Here is a 22,973-nt window from a genome sequence, read left to right as displayed (position 1 = left end):
TGACATTAGGGTGGAGATTGAATAAGGCCACTGCTGCCTCACTCGACAACCAGGATTTATTGCGCCTGCCAGGAAATGCCGTGTCCCCTTGTACATTGTGGCATGTTGCAGTGCTGGGTCTCTGCTGAATTTTCCTCATGCCCAACACTGTTACCACCACTTCCTGGGACCACCTTGGGCTAAATGAAGGCCCATCTGGGAAGTAATGGTATCAATCCTGAGGTCTCCACATGAAGGAAACCAATCCAGCAGTGACCTCCACTGCTTCCATTCAAGTTCCTACTTAGTTTGTGTAAGCATTATTCACTGCTAAACCTTCAAGAGATACTGATCTTCCCATCTGTGGGGTCCTTCTCTGTGTTTAAGTGCGCAGTCACTTCTTGTGCTATTGAAATGGCAGTCCTGTGGAAGCACCACCAGGATTTTGTGACTATGCAATGGTGTATTTCCCTTTTGGGGGCAAGAGCCCAACTGGGTGCTCGCCATGCATTCAGAAGGAACCACGTGGTAAAGTGCCTGGGGATGCCCTGATCCCTGATGTCATGAAAGGTGCTGTATAAATGCAAGTCTTTCTTTCTGTTTTAACGTGTAGAAAATAATTCCGAATAATATGAGTCTATTGAATGTATGTTGTTGTCCATGTTTGAAAAGATTCAAATGTGGCGGAGGAGGCGAACAGTATTATCAAAGCCTCAAAATTTGTTTATTTGTAAGCCCAAGTAGCCATTATTCAGCAAGGTGAATGCTTTGGTTAGCTCATAATTACAGGCAGAATAAAAGTAAAATAAATAAATAGTATTCAGCTGAATTTAATACCAGCGATTTTGAAGCATCCTATGGATTTCACATTCTACTTTATAATAATTCAGTGAGGTCTTTTTAATTTTACCGGAGCTTCACCTAAACCACCTAAAATTCCTGATATTGATTTCAGCAAAATGGTATGTTTTGTTTAACTTTGGTCACGTCTTTAATTAAGGGTTAACTGAAACACACACCTTGCTTCCGAATCAAAGCACCTCTAGTTGATTGCCTACTTTTAACCTTCATGCCAAAGAGTCTAACATTAGCCATTCTGTTTTCATATGCTTACTTAGTTATTTGCTTTAAATCAGTAAAGCACATGCTCACAAACGGGTCTGCTTTCTCAGCAAATGATGTGCAGAATTTTCATGGTCAATTAAAGACTCACTTGGCTCTGAGACACAGTTTTGGAATCAATGTTTTATGGTATTTAACATCTGGAGATTTATACATTATTAGACTTTGGTGTGGATGTGTGGAGAGTGGCTGGAGTCAGTGCAGGTTAAACTAATCCTTCAATGAGGTGTGTAAAACACAGCTCATCTACTGTAAATGGAGTCAGTGACTATTATCCTGTGCACTTAACTGAACTAAACACACATGTGTGCTCAACACTTAGCAGAGTTAAATGGTTATAGTAATTAGCTTGCATTCTGAACAACAGAGAGTAGGTCCAACAATGCTTAGAAAAGTCCCCCCGATACAGCCCTGAGCTATATAGTGCTGGAAGATTCTCCATTTGGTTCCTGGTCTCTGTTCAATTAATAAATCCTGGAAAACAATTGGCCAGGATTAGAGAGACGGTGACTTTAATCCTGAAGCAGTAACCCAAGCTGAAGAGTTTTGTGTGAACATTGGGTAATCACCAGTAAAGTAGCCCTGCTTATACTTGCTATCTCGGCTTTCCCATGGCAAACTGTCAATTGTATAGTTATAAGAAGAACCTGCACTTGTCAAGTCATATTCTAGCATAGCAAGATGGTACAATGAACCAGTTAATTTTACCTTGACATTGTTTACTTCACAAGTTCACTTTACTGAAGCTGCTAAGTGTGAATTAATCTCAATGCACTTACTGAGTTTCTTTTATTCTCCTTCCTCTTAACAGCTACAGCCTGGTTGGTGGTAACTCCCAATTTTCCATTAATCCATCTACTGGACAAATTATTACAAGTGCTCTGCTGAACAGAGAGAACAAAGAAATGTACAGTTTTGTAGTGGTAGCTACGGATGGAGGCATACCTCAAGCCATGTCCAGTTCAGCCACTGTGTTTTTAACTGTTTCAGACATCAATGACAACCCTCCCAGATTTCGTCATTTCCCATATGTTACCCACATTCCAGCACCCACAAATGCAGGTGAGCAACTTTGTCAAAAGCATGCCGAGAAAAAAGGAAAGACATTTTGGAAGCTCCAGTATAGAAGCTCTCCTCATCAGAGACAGAGACATTAAAAGAATGAAGGAGTGTCCTTGTATGAAGCAGGGTGGGAGGAAATATAATCAAGGTAGCTGTGGGCACCAACAGGCTCGTCGTAGAAATTGGTGAACAGCCTATCCCCAGCAGTGGAGATAGAAAAGCTGAAGGAGAGGAGGGAAAGTCGAAGATGGACCATGTCAAAATAGTTTGTTACCATTCCTCTGAATTAAGGCAAAATGAAAGCAAAACAGAAATGTTCAAATTAACAGATATTAAACAATAATATAAGACGGATTACAAGAAAACGGTGTAGAAGGTTGACTATCCATTAAATCATGAGAAAGCAAATAGATGATTATTAGGATAAATGAAATATAAATCACAAGCAATGTTCAATTAATAGACTTTGAAAGCATCTTCGTATAGGGAGATAAAGATTCTGAACTCCTCTATCAAATCTCCTCTCAACCATCTTCTCTCCAAGTAGAACAATCCCAACCTCTGTAATCTATCCTCATGACTAAATTTTCTCATCCCTGGACCCATTCTTGTAAACCTCTTCTGCACTCTCTCCAATACATTCACACCATTCCTCTAGTGTGATGCCTACAACTGTACACAATATTCCAGCTGAGATCTGACTAGTGTCTTGTATAAGTTGAGCATAACCACCTTGCTCTTGTACTCCTTGCCCCTGTTAAAAAGCCCAGAGTACTAGATGCTTTGTTAACTGTTCTCTCCACCTACCCAACCACCTTCAATCATCTATGCACACATACACCCAGAACCTGCTGCTCCTACACCCCTTTCAGAATTTTACCCCTTATTTTATATCGTCTCTCCATGTTCTTTCTTCCAAAATGCATCACATCACACTTCATCTGCTACTTATCTACCCCCTCCACCAACTTGTCTGTGCGCTTTTGAAGTTCTCCTCACAGTTTACAATGCTAAGTTTTGTGTCCTCTGCAAACTTTGAAATTATCCCCTGCATACCCAGATCTAGATCATTAATATAGGTCAGGAAAAGCAAGGGTCCCAATTCTGACCCCTGGGGAACTCCATTACAAATCTTGGTCCAGCCTGAAAAATATCCATTGGCCAGTGCACCCTGTTTCATATTGCTCAGCCAATTTTGTATCGATGATGCTACTGTCCCTTTTATTTAATGCGCTGTAACTTTTCTCGCAAATCTGTTGTCAAATGCAGTAATGTGCATTAAGAAGACAACAAACTCATACAGTATATCCCATTTCAGCTCTAATTTTCAACATTGCTTTCATTTAATTGAGATTACAAAACATCAGATTATTAAAAAAAGCCACAAAATGAATATTGGTTGTAATTTAATCTCTAGGCGTGGACATCGTTGAAAAACATTTGGCCACTAATTGTAGGATAAAGCTATATAAACCATTTATTTAATTTCCTCTATTAATCAGTCATATTTATCGATTGTTCCCTCTGTCCTTGAACCACTGGAATGTATAGAACAGATTAGTCTGGTTCACCTGAGCAATTCCAATGTCTAGGAAACATATTCCACAATACTGGTTGTCAACATTCTCACAGTCTATTTTTCGAAGCATGCTAGCTCGTGAAGCTCTTTAACCAACTGTATGTTATGAGTTATCGGATTATATCTAGCTTTAAAACTGAGACTGGCTACATAAGAAGACTGAAAGTATGTTTAATTTTGCACTGCAGTCTTGAATCCACTTAAGTAGACTTAATGCTTATATACTAATAACAAGTCATAACATTCACCATTGCACCTCTTTGCATTGTTGGCTGTTCCTTAAGGCATTGTCTCTCTTATTACTGTGTACATTAATATAAGTTTTGCAATCAAGAGCAGAACCTATAAAACAAAATATTTAGAATTCACCACTGATGCAATATTCTTTTAGAGGTGATTATTGCTACTTCCATGTTCCATAACAAACCGGCTGCTCTCACTTATGAGTTTGATATGCTTCATTCAGTATACTGGCTTTTTATAGTAATGAGACACAGTACTGGTCACATTATCACAGTCATCACTTGTTCATGGTAAGATTTAGGAGTAAGTAAGTGGGGTCATTTTATTTTGCTCAGAATGGTTTCAAAGTTTGAACTCTGTATTCTGAAAATTTCAACCTATGTTCATATCTAACAAACCTCCATCTCATTTCCAGCTGTTGTTCAATGAGCATTATCCTAATGATTTTACAAATTTGATGATTATTCGAAAATTAATTTCAGTCTCCAAGGACTTTGGGTGTCTATTTTGTTTTCAAACCAAGTTTAAAACCTCCAGTCGCCAACAGACCACGAACCCAATCAGCGCAAGAATTAATTGACTAATTAAATCCTGATTCCTAAGCCCTATTCTTTTGATCCAGAGCATTTTTCACTTGTGTGCTACTAGCGAATTTGAATGTGCTAAAGATAATTATATATTGACAATAATTGCAAGTTCCTTTCATTAAATGCCTGTAATCAAGAAAAGATAACTGATGAGGGCTATTGAGATATATATAATTTTCTAATACAACCTATACAAAACTACTGATAGGATTGCTATATCTTTGTGATTTTCTTTAGCAGAACTACTTGAATCATGTGCACATAAACAGGCTCCTAATGTGTTTCCTTTTTCTCCCGTATGCAGGTTCATTCGTGTTTGCTGTGACAGTTTCTGACGATGATGAAGGCCCGAATGCAGAACTTCAGTATTCCTTGACAGGAATAAATGTGGAAAAATTCCAGATTGATCCAAGCCGTGGTGCGATTATGGCTGCTCAAAGGTTAACTGAAGGCACTGATATAACTGTGACTGTTAACGTGAAAGACAGTGGAATATATCCAATGTCAGACTCCACCACTGTGACAGTGAGATTCGGGAATGAGACTGATTTTCCTCAAATAAATGCAGGGCAACAGTCCTTTATATTCCCAGAAGACCAGAAGATTGATACCTATATTGCAACAGTGTCAGCCTCTTCAACAAGGCGTCACGTAAGGGGATCATTATCGTACTATGTCGCCAGTGGTAACCTCGGTGATGTTTTCCATATTGATCAGCTGACAGGGAAACTTGTTCTCACAAAGCCATTAGATTTTGAAGCAGTTCAGAATTATGTTCTGTGGATTGAAGCCAGAGATATGGGGTATCCCCCCTATTCTTCCTATAAGCAATTGGATATCGCTGTGCTAGATGTCAATGACAATGCACCAGTTTTTAAGCAGGATCCATTCATGGCTAATATAATGGAGAATACCTTCTCACACAAAATAACCACTATTGTGGCAGAAGATAAAGACAGTGGCCCTAATGGTCAAATCGACTATACCATAGTGGATGGTAACAAAGGCAATAATTTTAACATCAACAGAGAAACTGGTGAGATCAGAAGTACTGGACCATTGGACAGAGAAAGGAATGCCCAGTACACATTAACTGTAAAAGCAACAGATAAAGGAGCTTCTTCAAGGAGCTCTTTGTGTCATATCATTATTGACGTTTTGGATGAAAATGACAATGCTCCGAGATTCTCACAGATATTTAGTGCTCAAGTGCCTGAAAATGCTGCTATTGGCTACACGGTGACACGTGTCACCACATCAGATGAGGACACTGGAGTGAATGCTGTTAGCCGGTACTCTATTAGAGATGTAAATCTTCCCTTCTCCATAAATGCAAAGACTGGAGATATCACAGTCAGCCGGCCTCTGAATCGGGAGGATGTGGAACGCTACACAGTCAAAGTTTATGCCCATGATTCTGGGTGGACAGTGAATACAGATATAACTGTTTTTGTGACAGATGTAAATGATAATGCCCCACGATTTTCTCAACCATCTTACTATCTAGATTACCCAGAGCTCACAGGGATTGGCTCCAGAGTTACTATGGTAGTCGCTACAGATCCTGACAGTGGCCTTAATGGTCAAGTATTTTACGTCATAAAATCACAGACAGAATTCTTCCGAATAAATTCCACCACAGGAGAGATCTGGACCAAACAATATATAAAATATCACAATTCCACAGGTTCTAACAATCTGAATATCAACAGGCACAGTTTTATTGTGACAGCCTCAGACAGAGGTAGAATTCCCATGATGAGTGAAACCACAGTCATTATCAACATTGTGGACAGTAATGACAATGCACCACAGTTTGAATCTGAAAAATACTTTACTCCTGTTACTAAGAACGTCCAGGTCGGAACAAGGTTGATTAAAGTAACTGCAGTGGATGACAAAGATTACAACCTAAATTCAGAAATAGAGTATCACATTACTGGTGGAAACAGTTCAAATCAATTTACACTGAACAAGAATGATGGTTGGGTGACTGTTGCTTCTTCTCTGAGAGCCAATACAAATAAAGTTTTTTTGATCAGAATCGCAGCAATGGATAAAGGTAATCCCCCACTGTCCGCGACGTCCACTGTTCGTATTTTGGTAACAGAAGAGAATATGCACACACCTCAGTTCTCTGACAGCCACATCAGCATCACAGTTCCTGAAAGCCTCGCCACTGGAACGGTCATCAGAACAGTTTCAGCCAGAGACAAAGATGCTAATATGAATGGGTTAATCAGATATAACATTTCAAAAGGAAATGAGGCAAGAGTGTTCTCTATTATTAATTCAACGGGTGCTATATCTCTAGCTGGACATCTGGATTTCGAGTCTCGGCAAAGACATGAACTGACCATAAGTGCTGAAGATGGCGGTTGGGTGAAAAGAACTGGCTACCTTAGCATTACTGTTCATGTCACTGATTCAAATGATAACGCACCCCTGTTCAGTCCAGATGAGTACTTCCCAGTTATATCAGAAAATGCCCCGAGTGGTACAACAGTAGTTCAGTTAAATGCCACAGATGCAGATTCTGGAGGTAATGCTGTGATAGCCTATACAATTAAGACAACTGACAGTGATCTTTTTGTCATTGATCCAAACACTGGAGTCATCACAACTCAAGGATTTTTGGACTTTGAAATGAAACAGAGTTATCATTTGTATGTGAAAGCCTTTAATGTCCCGGATGAGGAGGAGCACTTTAACTTTGCCAATGTTTTTGTGCAGCTCAGTGGTGTAAATGAGTATGTCCCACGTTTTGTGTCCAGACAGTATGCCTTTGAGATCTCAGAGGCTGCTTCAAAAGGCACCGCAGTTGGGGAAGTATTTGCAAGTGATCGGGACCTTGGGAATGACGGAGTTGTCAGCTACTTACTTGTTGGTAAAAGCAAAAGGAAAGGGTTCAGGATTGACAAAAAGACTGGACAACTTTATGTGTCAGGGCAGCTTGATCGGGAAAAGGAGGAAAATCTTTCCTTGAAGGTTCTGGCAAAGAATGCTGGAAGCATCCGTGGATTTGATATTGATGAAGTCTTCGTGAATATTACTGTACTGGATGCCAATGATCCTCCTGTTTTCACATCTGAGGAGTACTCTCTACAGATTAATGAAGGGGCTGCACCCGGAGCTCATGTCATTTTTGTAAGTGCTTTTGACTCTGACTCTGTTCCCAGTTGGAGCAGATTCACTTATCACATTGGAGCTGGAAATGAAGAGGGGGCCTTTTCTATTGACTCACAGTCTGGCCAGGTTTCAGTGGCAGCAGAACTGGATCGGGAGACCATTCCCATTTACAACCTCTCTATATTAGCTGTTGATTCTGGAGTGCCTTCAGCCACAGGTAGCACTTGTTTAATTGTCAACTTGGACGATATTAATGACAATGGGCCGACTTTAACATCCATGAGTGGAGAAGTTGTAGAGAACCAGCGTGCAGGAGCTATCGTGATGACACTTAATGCCACTGATCCAGACCTCCCACCAAACCAAGGTCCTTTCACCTACCATTTACTCAGCACAGGCCCTGCAACCAGTTACTTTAGTCTTAGCTCTGGAGGGATCCTTAGTACAACCAGAGAAATTGACAGAGAGCAGATCAGCGATTTCTACTTGTCAGTCATCACTCGTGATTCTGGCATGCCGCAGATGTCTTCCACAGGACTAGTACATGTCACAATACATGATCAGAATGACAATCCATCTGAGCCCAGAACAGTAGAGATATTTGTTCACTATTTTGGAAACCTGTTTCCTGGTGGGACTTTGGCCAGTGTGAAGCCCCAGGATCCAGATATATTGGATACCTTCCGCTGTAATCTGACTACGGAGCATACAACTCACTTTAACATCCCAGCAGATACATGCAACCTAAATTCCCAACCACGATCAGCAGACGGAAAATTTGATCTGATTGTCCATAGTAGTGATGGGCTGCACAGCACCGTAAACAGCAATGTCCATGTTTTTTTCATCGGATTCAATAATGTGACCATAGATAATAGTGTCCTTCTCCGTCTGAATATCGCAACTGTTAAAGATTTTCTTACCAACTACTACCTTCACTTCTTACGCATTATTAAGTCTCATCTCTCAGGGATGGCAACTGCAGTGCAGATCTATGGTTTTTATGAACTGAATGAGAAAACATATATAATGGCAGCTGTAATGGCAAAACGAACTGGCAATCGATATTTAAGCCCCAATGGGGTAGCCACTTTTTTTGAGAGCATTAAGGAAACCTTGTTCAGACAGAGTGGGGTGCGAATAGATTCAGTGGACCATGACCCTTGCACTAATAACCCATGTCGGAATGGTGGAAGCTGCGTGAAAAGGCTTGCCGTTGGTTCATCATTACAAAGACAGGAAAGTGTCCCTGTCGTCATTGTGGCCAATACAGTTCTAGAACCATTCATCTGTCAATGTCTGCCAGGATACTCTGGACACATCTGTGAAACCGACATAGATGAGTGCCTTCCATTCCCTTGCCACAATGGTGGAACGTGCCACAATTTAATAAGTAGATTTTCATGTACCTGCCCTGAAGGGTTCATGGGAACGGCTTGTGAAAGGGACATCAATGAATGTCAGTCAAATCCCTGCAAAAGTGGTGGAACTTGCCAGAACTTCCCAGGAGGTTTTAGATGTACTTGTAAAGCTGGATATACAGGTATTCAATATGGGAATCCTCTTTCAATAATTTATTTGGTGATTGTAATTATGAAATATATTCATTACTTTGCTTCTAACTTAATTATTAAGGTTTTTGGACATTAATAATGCTGAGAAATAACATTGATGGCACTATTATGCTATGGCAAGAGATGCTGTGATAGAAAGCCTACAAAGTCAAATGTCCACATGGTTAATTCCTCAGAGAAGTCAGAAAGAGAATGTGCCAAAGCAAGGTATTTTCCTCAGTCTGGTAAAAGAAAAATCGGCAATGTTGGCCACCCTTACAAACTACCTTAGGGTGGTCGCAGAGTGACAATCACAGAATGCCAGTAGCAGGCTTGCTGCTGATTCTCCATGCTAAAGATTGGCACATAGTGCAGGAAGCCTAAAGAGGGTGGCAGGGTATAACTTAAAATCTATCAATGTTACGATGCACCAAGACACTGTTCAAATATGTTTTAAGAGAAAGTTAGCTAAACTATCTAAATTGAGTAATTGTGTTTGCCATTGAATGATAGGGGTCGGGATTCTCCATTTTGCCGGTGCCCAGGGGTTTCCCGATGGCGTGGGGCTGCTCCACAAAAATATATAGATAGATTTGACGAATGGTCAAAGATCTGGCAAATGTTGTATAATGTGGCAAAATGTGAAGTTGTCCATTTTGGCAGGATGAAAAATCAAGAGGCATATTGTCTAAATGGTGAGAGATTTCCGAGCTCTAAGATGCAAAGGGATCTGGGTGACCTAGTGCAAGAATCACAAAAGGCTAGTACGGCAGTGCAGCAAGTAATTAGCAAAGATAATGGAATGTTATTGTTTATTGCTCGGGGAATTGAATACAGGAGTAGGGAGTTTATGCTTCAGTTATACAGCACATTTGGTAAGACCACATCTGGAGTACGGTGTACAGTATTGATCTCCATATTTAAAGAAATATGTAAATGCACTGGAAGCAGCTCAGAGAAGGTTTACTAGACTAATAACTGGAATGGGCGGATTGTTTTATAAGAAAAGGCTAAACAGGCGAAGTTTGTATCTGCTGGCATTTAGTGAAGAAAGAGGCGATTTGATTGAAGCATTTAAGATCCTGGGGGAATTGACAGGGTGGGAGAATATAGAACTCAAAGTCACCATTTCAAAATAAGGGTTGTCAATTTAGGACAGAGATGAGGGGGGAAAAATAATATGAGAGTTGTGAGACTTTGGAATTCTCTTGCTTAAAACATAGTTGAGGCAGTGAACTTGAATATCTCTTAACCAGAGGTAGATAGATTCTTGATAAGCAAGAGGGTGTTTATCAGTGGTAGACAGGAGTGTGAGATTAAAATTAGATCAGCCATGATCTTATTGAATGGCGGAGCAGGCTCCAGTGGTGAGTGGCCTACTCCTGCCCCTAGTTCGTCTGTCGTATGTAAATCAAATTGTATTAAATACCCTAGTCAATTTTACGTGTTAGGTTCAACAATTCCTTTTTGTTAAGTAATCTAGTGATTGATGGTAAGAAATTGATTCTTCAAACTGTTTATGCCAACGTAAACCTATTTCTGCACTTGTTTATGTTTGTCAGGTCATTTGAAATCCTGTGGGTTTTCTTGAGCACCTCAACATTTTCAAAAAAACTTAAATAAGCAAGTAGTTGTTAATATTTTGTTTTAATCTGTGGTTTTAACCTCTGGGAGGAAAAAAATTAAGTCAAAGGGATGAAAGTATTCGGGAAAAACCTGAGATCAGAATGTTCCAGACATCCCATAATAGACAGTAACCCAAGAGGTAATATAAATAACAGTGTAAAACAAGGTGTCTTGCTGCTGTCCTATACTCTCCAAATGTACATTGATGTACTTTCAGTAGAAGAATTCATTTGATAATAGATAGTTGCATGATTTGCAGCATTTCTGTCAGAAAGCCATTATTATGTGCAATTTTCCAGTCTTTCTATAAGTGGCAGAAAGTGGTAAAATTACATTTTTGTGCCAACATGACAGATCAAGTAATCAGCATTTACATCCGTTATATACAAGAATCTTCTAATTATTTATATTAACTCTTGGGGATGTCTGCTGTGATTGATTCATTTTTTTTTTTTAAATCACTCTTTTAATGATGGTAAATATTCATGTGTGAATGGACATTTTGGGTTTTTACATTTAACCGTAAGCGTAGCAACCATCAACTATAGATAGAAACAATGTGCCTTTCATCCATGTTCCAGAAAATCTACCTCTCATTATGATGGATTATATTTTGCCAGCTGCATTGTGCCTCATTTTCATTAACTTATTCAACTTTTTTGGGCTGAGAATGACCAAAATAAATTACCTCAGTCCGATGTAATGTTAAAGTTTAAACCCTTATGTCCTGGAGTTAAGTTAGTTAATGATGATTAAGGACAGTTTGCCCTCTGTTTAAAAAAAAATAGATATTTTCTTCAAAGTAAATAAGCTTTAACATACAGGAGTTGGATGTTCATTTTTTCTGCCCGACCTTTCCTTGAACTATTCATTTCCGGTTTCAAATGGTTTATTACAGCAAAGGCATGCACTTTCATCAAATTGTTTGTTTTCAAATTAAGAAATCAGATTTATATATTTGAATAAATAAACTTAAGCACAATATATATTGTCAGAAATTACTGCCAAAATAACAGCGAAGTTAATGATGCTCACCAATATTAATGCACAAATCAAACAGCAACTTCAGTTGAGAGAAGATGCAGAGTTAAATGTGAAAACCTAAATGTTGCTATTTAAAATGTGCTTCTCTGCCAGTCACTTCACAAGAACCAGCATATCGCTGTTTGAATCACTATTGGAATCCGTTAAACATCATGATGTTCCTGTACCACAGGGAAGCACGGTAGCATAGTGGTTATCACAGTTGCTTCAGAGCTCCAGGGTCCCAAGTTCGATTCCCGGCTGGGTCACTGTCTGTGCGGAGTCTGCACGTTTTCTCAGTGTCTGCGTGGGTTTCCTCTGGGTGCTCCGGTTTCCTCCCACGGTCCAAAGATATGCAGGTTAGGTGGATTTGCCATTCTAAAATTTTCCTTAGTGTCCAAAAAATGTTAAGGGGAGGTTACGAGGATAGGGTAGATATGTGGGCTTCAGTAGGGTGCTCTTTGTAAGGGCCGGTGCAGACTCGATGGGCCGAATGGCCTCCTTCTGCACTGTAAATTCTATGATTCTATATCTGCACCTAAACTAAACTCGCCTCAAGAAGTTAAGGCTTCTCAATTTCAGCTCAACTGCAATTTCTAACAATGTCTTAATTATCACCAAACAACCTGTTTAGTACTGAAAATTAACTATTACAGATGTGGAATCTCATTCCTTCAGCTTTTAATTGTTGTTGTAGATATTTTATATGTTTTTCTGTGCTTTTGTAACCTAATCAAATCTGTTCTTTCTTTCCTTTCTCTATTTGACCTTCTGTACCAGATTTGACATTTAATTCTAAATTATATTTCCTGGTTCAAACTCTAGATTACTTCAATTTGATTAAAGAAGTACACAGTTGCTTGCCTGTTTTCACAGGTCCCAGAAGTCACATGAAATGAAAATCGCTTATTGTCACAAGTAGGCTTCAAATGAAGTTACTGTGAAAAGTCGCCACATTCCGGCGCCTGTTTGAGGAGGCTGGTACGGGAATTGAACCGTGCTGCTGGCCTGCCTTGGTCTGCTTTCAAAGCCATCTGCAGGGCAAAGTCTCATGGAAATTAAACAGGCAAGGGCAAATCCCTACCGGTAGTTCGCAAGAAACAGTAAATTCTGCCCCATTATATTTTACCTATTTGCTCTCTTGAAAGTGGTGTCATTGTGCCATTCTTACTTATCCATTTGTCTACTTGGCTTAAATGTTGACACCAACATTCATATTTTTAAAATATTATTTCAGATCATTTGTTAATTGTGTCTCAAAACTGGAAGATATTTTATGCAATCCCCACAGCAGGTTTGAAGGCACAGAGGTAATTAAGTAGGAAGGTAACCGGTGTGTACTCCACCATTTTCCTGCCTCAACCCCAATTAAATCCATAGTGGGATGGCCTGTGGACAGCCTTCCTGTCTGTCCTGTTGTCAATTGAGGCCCTTAAGTTGGTAATTAATGTCCAATTAAGGGCTGCATCCCACTGCCTTGGTATTAACACAACCCAGCGACTGGCAGGCCTGTTGCCATTAAGAAGCATGGTGAGCCAACCTGTGTGGGTTGCTTGTAGTCTTCCAGAATGAGGGACCCGCATTCAAAGGCACTCAGTGCTGGATCGAGGGGCCTAGCCATGAGGAAGGAGGTGGCACTGAGAACCACCCTTGTTGTCAATCTGCCTCTGCCGCCTTCCGATGACTCCAAACTGCAAAACCCTTCTTGTCATCACTCACCTGAGTCCAGGGACCCAATGAAGATCTGGGCCCCTAGTTGGTGTCTTTCCTGCAACCACCACCTTCCTGGTTGCCCTGCTAAGCATGAGCTGCCAGCCTCTAATTGGCCAGCAGCTCTAATGAGGTGTAACTTCCACTTCAGGCGGCTCTTGATTCCTGTGAAAAAAAGTAACACCGGTTTCTTGCTGGTTCACGAGCTGGTGGCCAAGATCCCGTCAAGTCCATAAAACTCCCCCTGGGATCTTTGTTGCCTACTGCATCTATTCCTGTGTGTCTCCATTTATTTTGATAATTTTACATCCTCTTTGTACTTCAGACTTCATTTTTGCGGAGCAATTGGGCAAAATTCTCCGTTTGCAAGACTATGGGCTGAACTCTCCTCCGTTGGGAGTCTCCGTTTTGCTGGCAGCCCAAGGGTTTCCCGACAGAAATCCGGTGCGGCGGGACGGAGATACACGCCCATAGTTCTACCGCCAGAGGTGAATTGCAATTGATTTGCGCTCCCCTTCAGTGAACGATTCACTATCCTTCGCCATGCAAATTTATGCATGGTGAAGATTGCGAGGGGTTCCGATAGTGAGGCCCCCCCCCCCAAATCGCAATTCAGACCCCCACCACCAGATTATCTGGGGTTTCCCCCCCCCCTCCGACCCCCAAGTACGGGGATGACCTGATCTCACTTCCCCCCACCCCCCACCCCCAATGTCTTGCTTTGTGGGGGGGGAGGGGGAGAGGGTTGTCCCTCGTATGGACTTTGGGGGGCCCATTTGCCCATCACGAGGTCCATCACGTCAGGGCCATGCTGGGAAATATCTGTAAAAAATACCGCCCTTATGTTTCCCAGCCCTGAGGGCCCGGAGAATAAGGTGCCCAGCCCGCTAAGTGGGTGCAACTGGGTCATTAAGACCCATTTGTATTCTTGCGCGGACAGACCCTCGAAATTGCCACCAGTGGCCGGGGGCGGGGAGGGGGGGGGGGGGGGGGGGGAGTGCGCGCGTAGAGGCATGTAGCTGAGGCCCCCGATCTACCCGAATGCCCGTTTGATAGCCTGGTGTCTCTCGGCACTCTGAGAGCGAGGAAACACCGGGCGCTATGAGACTCTGTTCCCATTTGGGTCGATCGTGCCCATTGTTTGCCAGAAATATCTATCATTAATGTTATTTCCACATGCATTTCCTGTCAAAAGACAGGTTCCTGGTTCTGTTTCTTTTGCATAATTTCCATCACAACCTGTCTGTCATGATTAAACTATTAATCTTAAAATAAAAACAGAAAATTGCTCCAAATACAGAGCAAGTACATCAGTATATGTACATGGGAAATGCACTGCTTGTCTCTTTAGTTGTGTATGTGTACTATTTCAGTATCCCACCTCGGAATGATCCTTGAAGCTTAACCTTCAAGATGGGTGGCTCTGTTCCTTAAATACCACTCAGACCTCCCAGCTAGATGTTTAAGATAGCATTTATCTTCACAGTGCCACCTATGTAAGAGCTGCAACAAGAAGATTCAGAATCTGGCCTTGGATTACTGTCTTTTGGCCTTGTTTGTGGGTGCCCCCCATAGTTAAAAATTACTCGATTTCTCATCCAAGGATCTCTGTTAAACTGTTTTCGCCAGCTGGGAGTGTAAATTAAAGTAAGTATTTATTTGAATTAAAACACATTTCCTCAATGCTGAGGAAACTTTTTAAACAAATTCTCCTCCTCTCAGCCCCCTACCTCAACCAGACCATCATCACCTATTCAGTCATGAAAAAGAAAGGGAGCAGGGTACTCATGAAGTGGCTCCCTAGCAGTGAACTGGGGCAACCTATAATGTATTGGGAATAAATACTCAGCTTCATGTCAGATAGTGCAGATGTTGTCACGCTATTGCAATACACTGTAATAAATCACATTTAGCACTTGATCAATTTTATGTATCAATTACATTATACAGCAAAACCTGCATCCTCTAATTCACTGTAAATAACAGCAAGGAAGATTTATTAGTCTGTAATTTAAAGTCTTGTACACACGATGCATTGAATCTATTATTGCAATCCTGTTAAAGATCTTTAACGTTTAAACAGTAATTTGAATGCTCAGTGATTAACTGAAAGAAATTATGCCACAAAGTTCCATGTTTTAGAGCAAGTAATTTTAATTATGCAAGAAGCAAATAAAGTAAACACTATTGAATAAACATTGTCTTGGGTGTACTTTACATCAAAATGCTGAATAAAACAAAATCACATATATTTTGAACTAAAATTCTGCCAGTGAACCTCCCCTCTTTACTTATGACTTCCTTCAGAAAGCTACTTATCAGGCTCTTGTATGTTCCTTTCATTCTTGGGACCCACCAAAGTACCACAGTTCTCAGGACTCAAATCTTCTTCAGTGCTCCAGTGTGTGAGCTTTCTTGAAGTCCTTCCACTTGCCTCCAGCCAAGCGACCCTACACTGCTCCGTGAATGTCTCCCAATCTTGGACATTCCATGGAGCATGGGCCCCATGCTTCGCTACCCTCTTGCTTAATGCTTGAGAAATATCCTTGATCCCTGATAGCCCTTCTGCTTCTAGTCTAGTTATTTTCCAGTACTTTCTTGTCTGCCAACTGAACTCGGGGCTTACCCCCACCAACATGGGTACTTTTGTGTCATACCTTTCTAATGGATTCAAATAAGCAATATAACCAACCCCATACAAATTCACAGAAATTAAGATTAACAAAGAGCCTGAAGCATATGCAGAACAGCACTCTCTGGTAGACTTACAAATCTCAGAAGGCATGTTAATGTTACTACTTCAAGAGTCTAAAGAAGAATTCAATGGAATAATATGCCTGGTGCATGACAAATTTTGCTTTTAAGCAGAAAAACTATTCTAGTACTTTACATATAATATCTGAGGTGGAGGAGGATACAAAAACTTTTGACACAGCGAGCTGAAAATCTGGTCTCCATAATGCTTTCGAGGCGAGGTCCCGAAAATGGCAGCAAATCAGCTTTAGATTCTGAATGAAGTCATGATTTGCACACTCTGCATTCTTCTGGCCATACAGCAATCTTAATGCTGATTTAGTGCCTGACCTGGCATTTATGGACCTTCCAGGACCCGTTAACTTCCTCTCTTAAACACTCTCAGCTGAACAGCTGCATGAGGGATCCCGGCTTCACAGAATCGCAGAATTGTTACGGAGCAGAAGGAGGCCATTCGGCCCACCGTGTCTGCAGCAGCTCTCCAAATGAATATTATGATTGAGAGCCATTCTCCTGCCTTTTTCCTTCACCTTTGCACATTGTTTCAATTCAAACAATTATCTAATACCCTCTTGAATGCCTCGATTGAACCTGCCTCCATCACACTCCCAGGCAATGCATTCCAGACCCAAGCCACTCACTGTATAAAAACACATTTTCTCACATCACATTTGCTCCTTTTGTAAATCACTTTAAATCTGTGCCCTCTTGTTCTTGGTCCTTTTACAAGTGGGAACAGTTTCTGTCTATCTACTCTGTCCAGCATCCTCATGATTTTGAAAATCTGTATCAAATCTCTCCGCCTTCTTCTCTCCAAGGGGAACAGTCCCAACCTCTCCAGTCTATCCTCATAACTGAAGTTTCGTAACCCTCGAAGCATTCTTGTTACTCTCTTCTGTACTTTCTGCAATGCATTCACACCCTTCCAAGACAGCGCCATCTAGCAGCCCCGTCGCGCCCAACTCACGAGATTTACCAGCCACCTCATGAGTTCTCGTTGAGGGCATGATCCAGATTTGCATATTCAAATGTGCAGTCTGGCTCACTTGAATACGTTCACGCCAGAGTTACCCAAGGCACGGTATCTAATGGCCTTTCTCTGGAGACCCCGAGCGGCCCCATTTAGGACTTATTTCCACAAATGTGGACCAGGCGTATCGGCACTTACTGGGGGGGGTCTCCCAGATGGTTGGGGCCCCTGGGTGGTCGGGCTCTGGGCAGGGTGGTACCCTGCCAACCCAATGCCACCCGAGCACCATAGAACTGCCAGCCTGACACCCTGGCAGTGCCACCTGGGTGCCACCCTGGCACTGCCAGGGTGCCCAGGAGGCACTGGCAGGGGCACTTCCAGGCTTGCAGTGCCAAGGTACCCAGTTGACATCTTGCCCGTGCCGGGGACTGGGCCAAGGGTTGCCCTGCTCTTATGAGGTGAGGTGTGGGGGGCTCAATAAATGCATAATTGGTGAGTTGGGGCATTGGGGGGCGTCTGGAGGCCACAGTTTGGGATGTCCCAATCTCTTCCTGCACTGGCGAGTGGGGCTCATTCGTGCAGGAAATGGGACTAAATGCGGCCTCAGCACGGTGTTCCTCGCCGAGGCCTAGAAATGAAGCAGTCACATTTAATAGCGTGTCGCTCTCTGCACTGTTTTATTTCCATTGAATCGCACCCATAGTATGGCACCTGGAACTGTACACAACTCTCCAGCTGAGGCCTAACTAGTGTCTCGTATAAGTTCAGCATAACCTCCTTTGTCTTGTATTCTATGCCCTATTAAAATGTGTGGCGCGTTGGCAATGGGTGGCACAGTGATTAGCACTGCTGCCTCACAGCTCCAGGGACCCGGGTTCAATTCCGGCCTCGGGTGATTGTCTGTGTGGAGTTTGCACTTCCTCCCCGTGTCTGCGTGGGTTTCCTCCGGGTGCTCCGGTTTTCTCCCACAGTCCAAAGACGTGCAGGCTAGGTGGATTGGCCATGCTAAATTGCCCTCTAGTGTCCAAAGATATGGTGAGGTTACCGGGTTACGGGGATAAGATGGAGGCATGGGCTTAAGTAGGGTGCTCTTTCCAAGGGCTGGTGCAGACTCGATGGGCTGAATGGCCTCCTTCTGCACTGTAAATTCTATGATTCAAGAAAATGCCCAGGATACTGTATACTTTATTAAATGCTCTCTCCACCTGTCCTGCCAGCTTCAGTGATCTGTACACTTATAAACCCAGGTCCCTTTCCTCCCACAGTCCCTTTCAAATTATACCTCTTATTTTATATTGTCTGTCCATATTCTTCCTACCAAAATGCGTCATCTCACACTTCCTCTGCATTGAACTTCTACCCACACCACCAACGTGTCTATGTCCTTTTGAAGTCCTACATTGCCCTCCTCATATTTAAGATAATTCCAAGTATTGTGTGAACATAGAACATAGAAAATACAGCACAGAACAGGCCCTTCGGCCCACGATGTTGTGCCGAACCTTTGTCCTAGATTAATCATAGATTATCATTGAATTTACAGTGCAGAAGGAGGCCATTCGGCCCCGAGTCTGCACCGGCTCTTGGAAAGAGCACCCCACCCAAACTCAACACCTCCACCCAACACCAAGGGCAATTTTGGACACTAAGGGCAATTTATTTATCATGGCCAATCCACCTACCCTGCACATCTTTGGACTGTGGGAGGAAACCGGAGCACCCGGAGGAAACCCACGCAGACACGGGGAGAACGTGCAGACTCCGCACAGACAGTGACCCAAGCCGGAATCGAACCTGGGACCCTGGAGCTGTGAAGCAATTGTGCTATCCACAATGCTACCGTGCTGCCCTTAAGAACAAATAAATCTACACTATATCATTTTACCGTAATCCATGTACCTATCCAATAGCTGCTTGAAGGTCCCTAATGTTTCCGATTCAACTACTTCCACAGGCAGTGCATTCCATGCCCCCACTACTCTCTGGGTAAAGAACCTACCTGTGATATCCCTCCTATATCTTCCACCTTTCACCTTAAATTTATGTCCCCTTGTAATGGTTTGTTCCACCCGGGGAAAAAGTCTCTGACTGTCTACTCTATCTATTCCCCTGATCATCTTATAAACCTCTATCAAGTCGCCCGTCATCCTTCTCCGTTCTAATGAGAAAAGGCCTAGCACCCTCAACCTTTCCTCGTAAGACCTACTCTTTATTCCAGGTAACATCCTGGTAAATCTTCTTTGCACCTTTTCCAAAGCTTCCACATCCTTCCTAAAACGAGGCGACCAGAACTGTACACAGTACTCCAAATGTGGCCTTACCAAAGTTTTGTACAGCTGCATCATCACCTCACGGCTCTTAAATTCAATCCCTCTGTTAATGAGCGCGAGCACACCATAGGCCTTCTTCACAGCTCTTTCCACTTGAGTGGCATCTTTCAAAGATGTATGAACATAGACCCCAAGATCTCTCTGCTCCTCCACATTGCCAAGAACTCTACCGTTAACCCTGTATTCCGCATTCATATTTGTCCTTCCAAAATGGACAACCTCACACTTTTCAGGGTTAAACTCCATCTGCCACTTCTCAGCCCAGCTCTGCATCCTACCTATGTCTCTTTGCAGCCGACAACAGCCCTCCTTACTATCCACAACTCCACCAATCTTCGTATCGTCTGCAAATTTACTGACCCACCCTTCAACTCCCTCATCCAAGTCATTAATGAAAATCACAAACAGCAGTGGACCCAGAACTGATCCCTGCGGTACGCCACTGGTAACTGGGATCCAGGCTGAATATTTGCCATCCACCACCACTCTCTGACTTCTATCGGTTAGCCAGTTCGTTATCCAACTGGCCAAATTTCCCACCATCACATGCCTCCTTACTTTCTGCAGAAGCCTACCATGGGGAACTTTATCAAATGCCTTACTAAAATCCATGTGCACTACATCCACTGCTTTACCTTCATCCACATGCTTGGTCACCTCAACAAAGAATTCAATAAGATTTGTAAGGCAAGACCTACCCCTCACAAATCCGTGCTGACTATCCCTAATCAAGCAGTGTCTTTCCAGATGCCCAGAAATCCTATCCTTCAGTACCCTTTCCATTACTTTGCCTACCACCGAAGTAAGACTAACTAGCCTGTAATTCCCAGGGTTATCCCTCGTCCCTTTTTTGAACAGGGGCACGACATTCGCCTCTCTCCAATCCCCTGGTACCACCCCTGTTGACAGTGAGGACGAAAAGATCATTGCCAACGGTTCTGCAATTTCATCTCTTGCTTCCCATAGAATCCTTGGATATATCCCGTCAGGCCCGGGGGACTTGTCTATCCTCAAGTTTTTCTAAATGCCCAACACATCTTCCTTCCTAACAAGTATTTCCTCGAGCTTACCAGTCTGTTTCACACTGTCCTCTCCAACAATATCGCCCCTCTCATTTGTAAATACAGAAGAAAAGTACTCGTTCAAGACCTCTCCTATCTCTTCAGACTGAATACACAATCTCCCGCTACTGTCCTTGATCGGACCTACCCTCGCTCTAGTCATTCTCATATTTCTCACACATGTGTAAAAGGCCTTGGGGTTTTCCTTGATCCTACCCGCCAAAGATTGTTCATGCCCTCTCTTAGCTCTCCTAATCCCTTTCTTCAGTTCCCTCCTGGCTATCTTGTATCCCTCCAATGCCCTGTCTGAACCTTGTTTCCTCAGCCTTACATAAGTCTCCTTTTTCCTCTCAACAAGACATTCAACCTCTCTTGTCAACCATGGTTCCCTCACTCGACCATCTCTTCCCTGCCTGACAGGGACATACATATCAAGGACACGTAGTACCTGTTCCTTGAACAAGTTCCACATTTCACTTGTGTCCTTCCCTGACAGCATATGTTCCCAACTTATGCACTTCAATTCTTGTCTGACAACATCGTATTTACCCTTCCCCCAATTGTAAACCTATCCCTCTCCATTACTAAAGTGAAAGTCACAGAATTGTGGTCACTATCTCCAAAATGCTCCCCCACTAACAAATCTATCACTTGCCCTGGTTCATTACCAAGTACTAAATCCAATATTGCCCCTCCTCTGGTCGGACAAGCTACATACTGTGTTAGAAAAGCTTCCTGGACACACTGCACAAACACCACCCCATCCAAACTATTTGATCTAAAGAGTTTCCACTCAATATTTGGGAAGTTAAAGTCACCCATGACTACTACCCTGTGACTTCTGCACCTTTCCAAAATCTGTTTCCCAATCTGTTCCTCCACATCTCTGCTACTATTGGGGGGCCTATAGAAAACTCCTAACAAGGTGACTGCTCCTTTCCTATTTCTGACTTCAACCCATACTACCTCATTAGGGTGATACTCCTCGAACTGCCTTTCTGCAGCTGTTATACTATCACTAATTAACAATGCCACACCCCCACCTCTTTTACCACCCACCCTAATCTTATTGAAACATCTATAACCAGGGACCTCCAACAACCATTTCTGCCCCTCTTCTATCCAAGTTTCCGTGATGGCCACCACATCGTAGTCCCAAGTACCGATCCATGCCTTAAGTTCACCCACCTTATTCCTGATGCTTCTTGCGTTGAAGTATACACACTTCAACCCATCTCCGTGCCTGCAAGTACTCTCTTTGTCAGTGTTCCCTTCCCCACTGCCTCATTACACGCTTTGGCGTCCTGAATATCCGCTACCTTGGTTGCTGGACTACAAATCCGGTTCCCATTCCCCTGCCAAATTAGTTTAAATCCTCCCGAAGAGTACTAAAAAACCTCCCTCCCAGGATATTGGTGCCCCTCTGGTTCAGATGCAACCCGTCCTGCTTGTACAGGTCCCACCTTCCCCAGAATGCGCTCCAATTATCCAAATACCTGAAGCCCTCCCTCCTACACCATTCCTGCAGCCACGTGTTCAACTGCACTCTCTCCCTATTCCTAGTCTCGCTATCACGTGGCACCGGCAACAAACCAGAGATGACAACTCTGTCTGTCCTGGCTTTTAACTTCCAGCCTAACTCCCTAAACTTGTTTATTACCTCCACACCCCTTTTCCTACCTATGTCGTTGGTACCAATGTGCACCACGACTTCTGGCTGCTCGCCCCCCCCCCTTAAGGATCCTGAAGACACGATCCGAGACATCCCTGACCCTGGCACCTGGAAGGCAACATACCTTCCGGGAGTCTCGCTCGCGACCACAGAATTTCCTATCTATTCCCCTAACCATTGAATCTCCTACAACTATTGCTTTTCTATTCTCCCCCCTTCCCTTCTGAGCCCCAGAGCCAGACTCAGTGCCAGAGACCTGGCCGCTAGGACCTTCCCCCGGTAGGTCATCCCCCCCAACAGCATCCAAAACGGTATACTTGTTTTGAAGGGGAACGGCCACGAGGGATCCCTGCACTGTCTGCCTGTTTGTTTTTTTTCCCCTGACGTAACCCAGCTATTCTTGTCCTGTACCTTGGGTGTGGTTACCTCCCTGTAATTCTTCTCAATCACCCCCTCTGCCTCCCGGATGATCCGAAGTTCATCCATCTTCAGCTCCAGTTCCCTAACACGGTCTTTGAGGAGCTGAAGTTGGGTGCACTTCCCGCAGGTATAGTCAGCGGGGACACCGGTGGT

At 42.9% G+C, this 22,973-nt stretch overlaps 1 protein-coding gene across 2 annotated transcripts in view; it reads left to right on the top strand.

The window, feature by feature from the left end:
* Window positions 1-22,973, top strand: part of fat4 (FAT atypical cadherin 4) — a 388,547-nt gene that overhangs the window by 296,694 nt on the left and 68,880 nt on the right. For both annotated transcript variants that reach the window (XM_072495681.1, XM_072495682.1), the window contains exons 9-10: window positions 1,913-2,163; window positions 4,877-9,244. In XM_072495681.1, coding sequence (XP_072351782.1) covers window positions 1,913-2,163; window positions 4,877-9,244 — 4,619 coding nt within the window. The remainder of the gene's footprint in view (window positions 1-1,912; window positions 2,164-4,876; window positions 9,245-22,973) is intronic.

This window comes from Scyliorhinus torazame, chromosome 3 (genome assembly GCF_047496885.1).
Source record: "Scyliorhinus torazame isolate Kashiwa2021f chromosome 3, sScyTor2.1, whole genome shotgun sequence".
In the NCBI taxonomy this organism is placed as follows: Eukaryota; Metazoa; Chordata; class Chondrichthyes; order Carcharhiniformes; family Scyliorhinidae; genus Scyliorhinus; species Scyliorhinus torazame.
The sequence above is the reverse complement of the archived record's forward strand: the minus strand, read 5'-3'. Positions and strand labels throughout refer to the sequence as shown.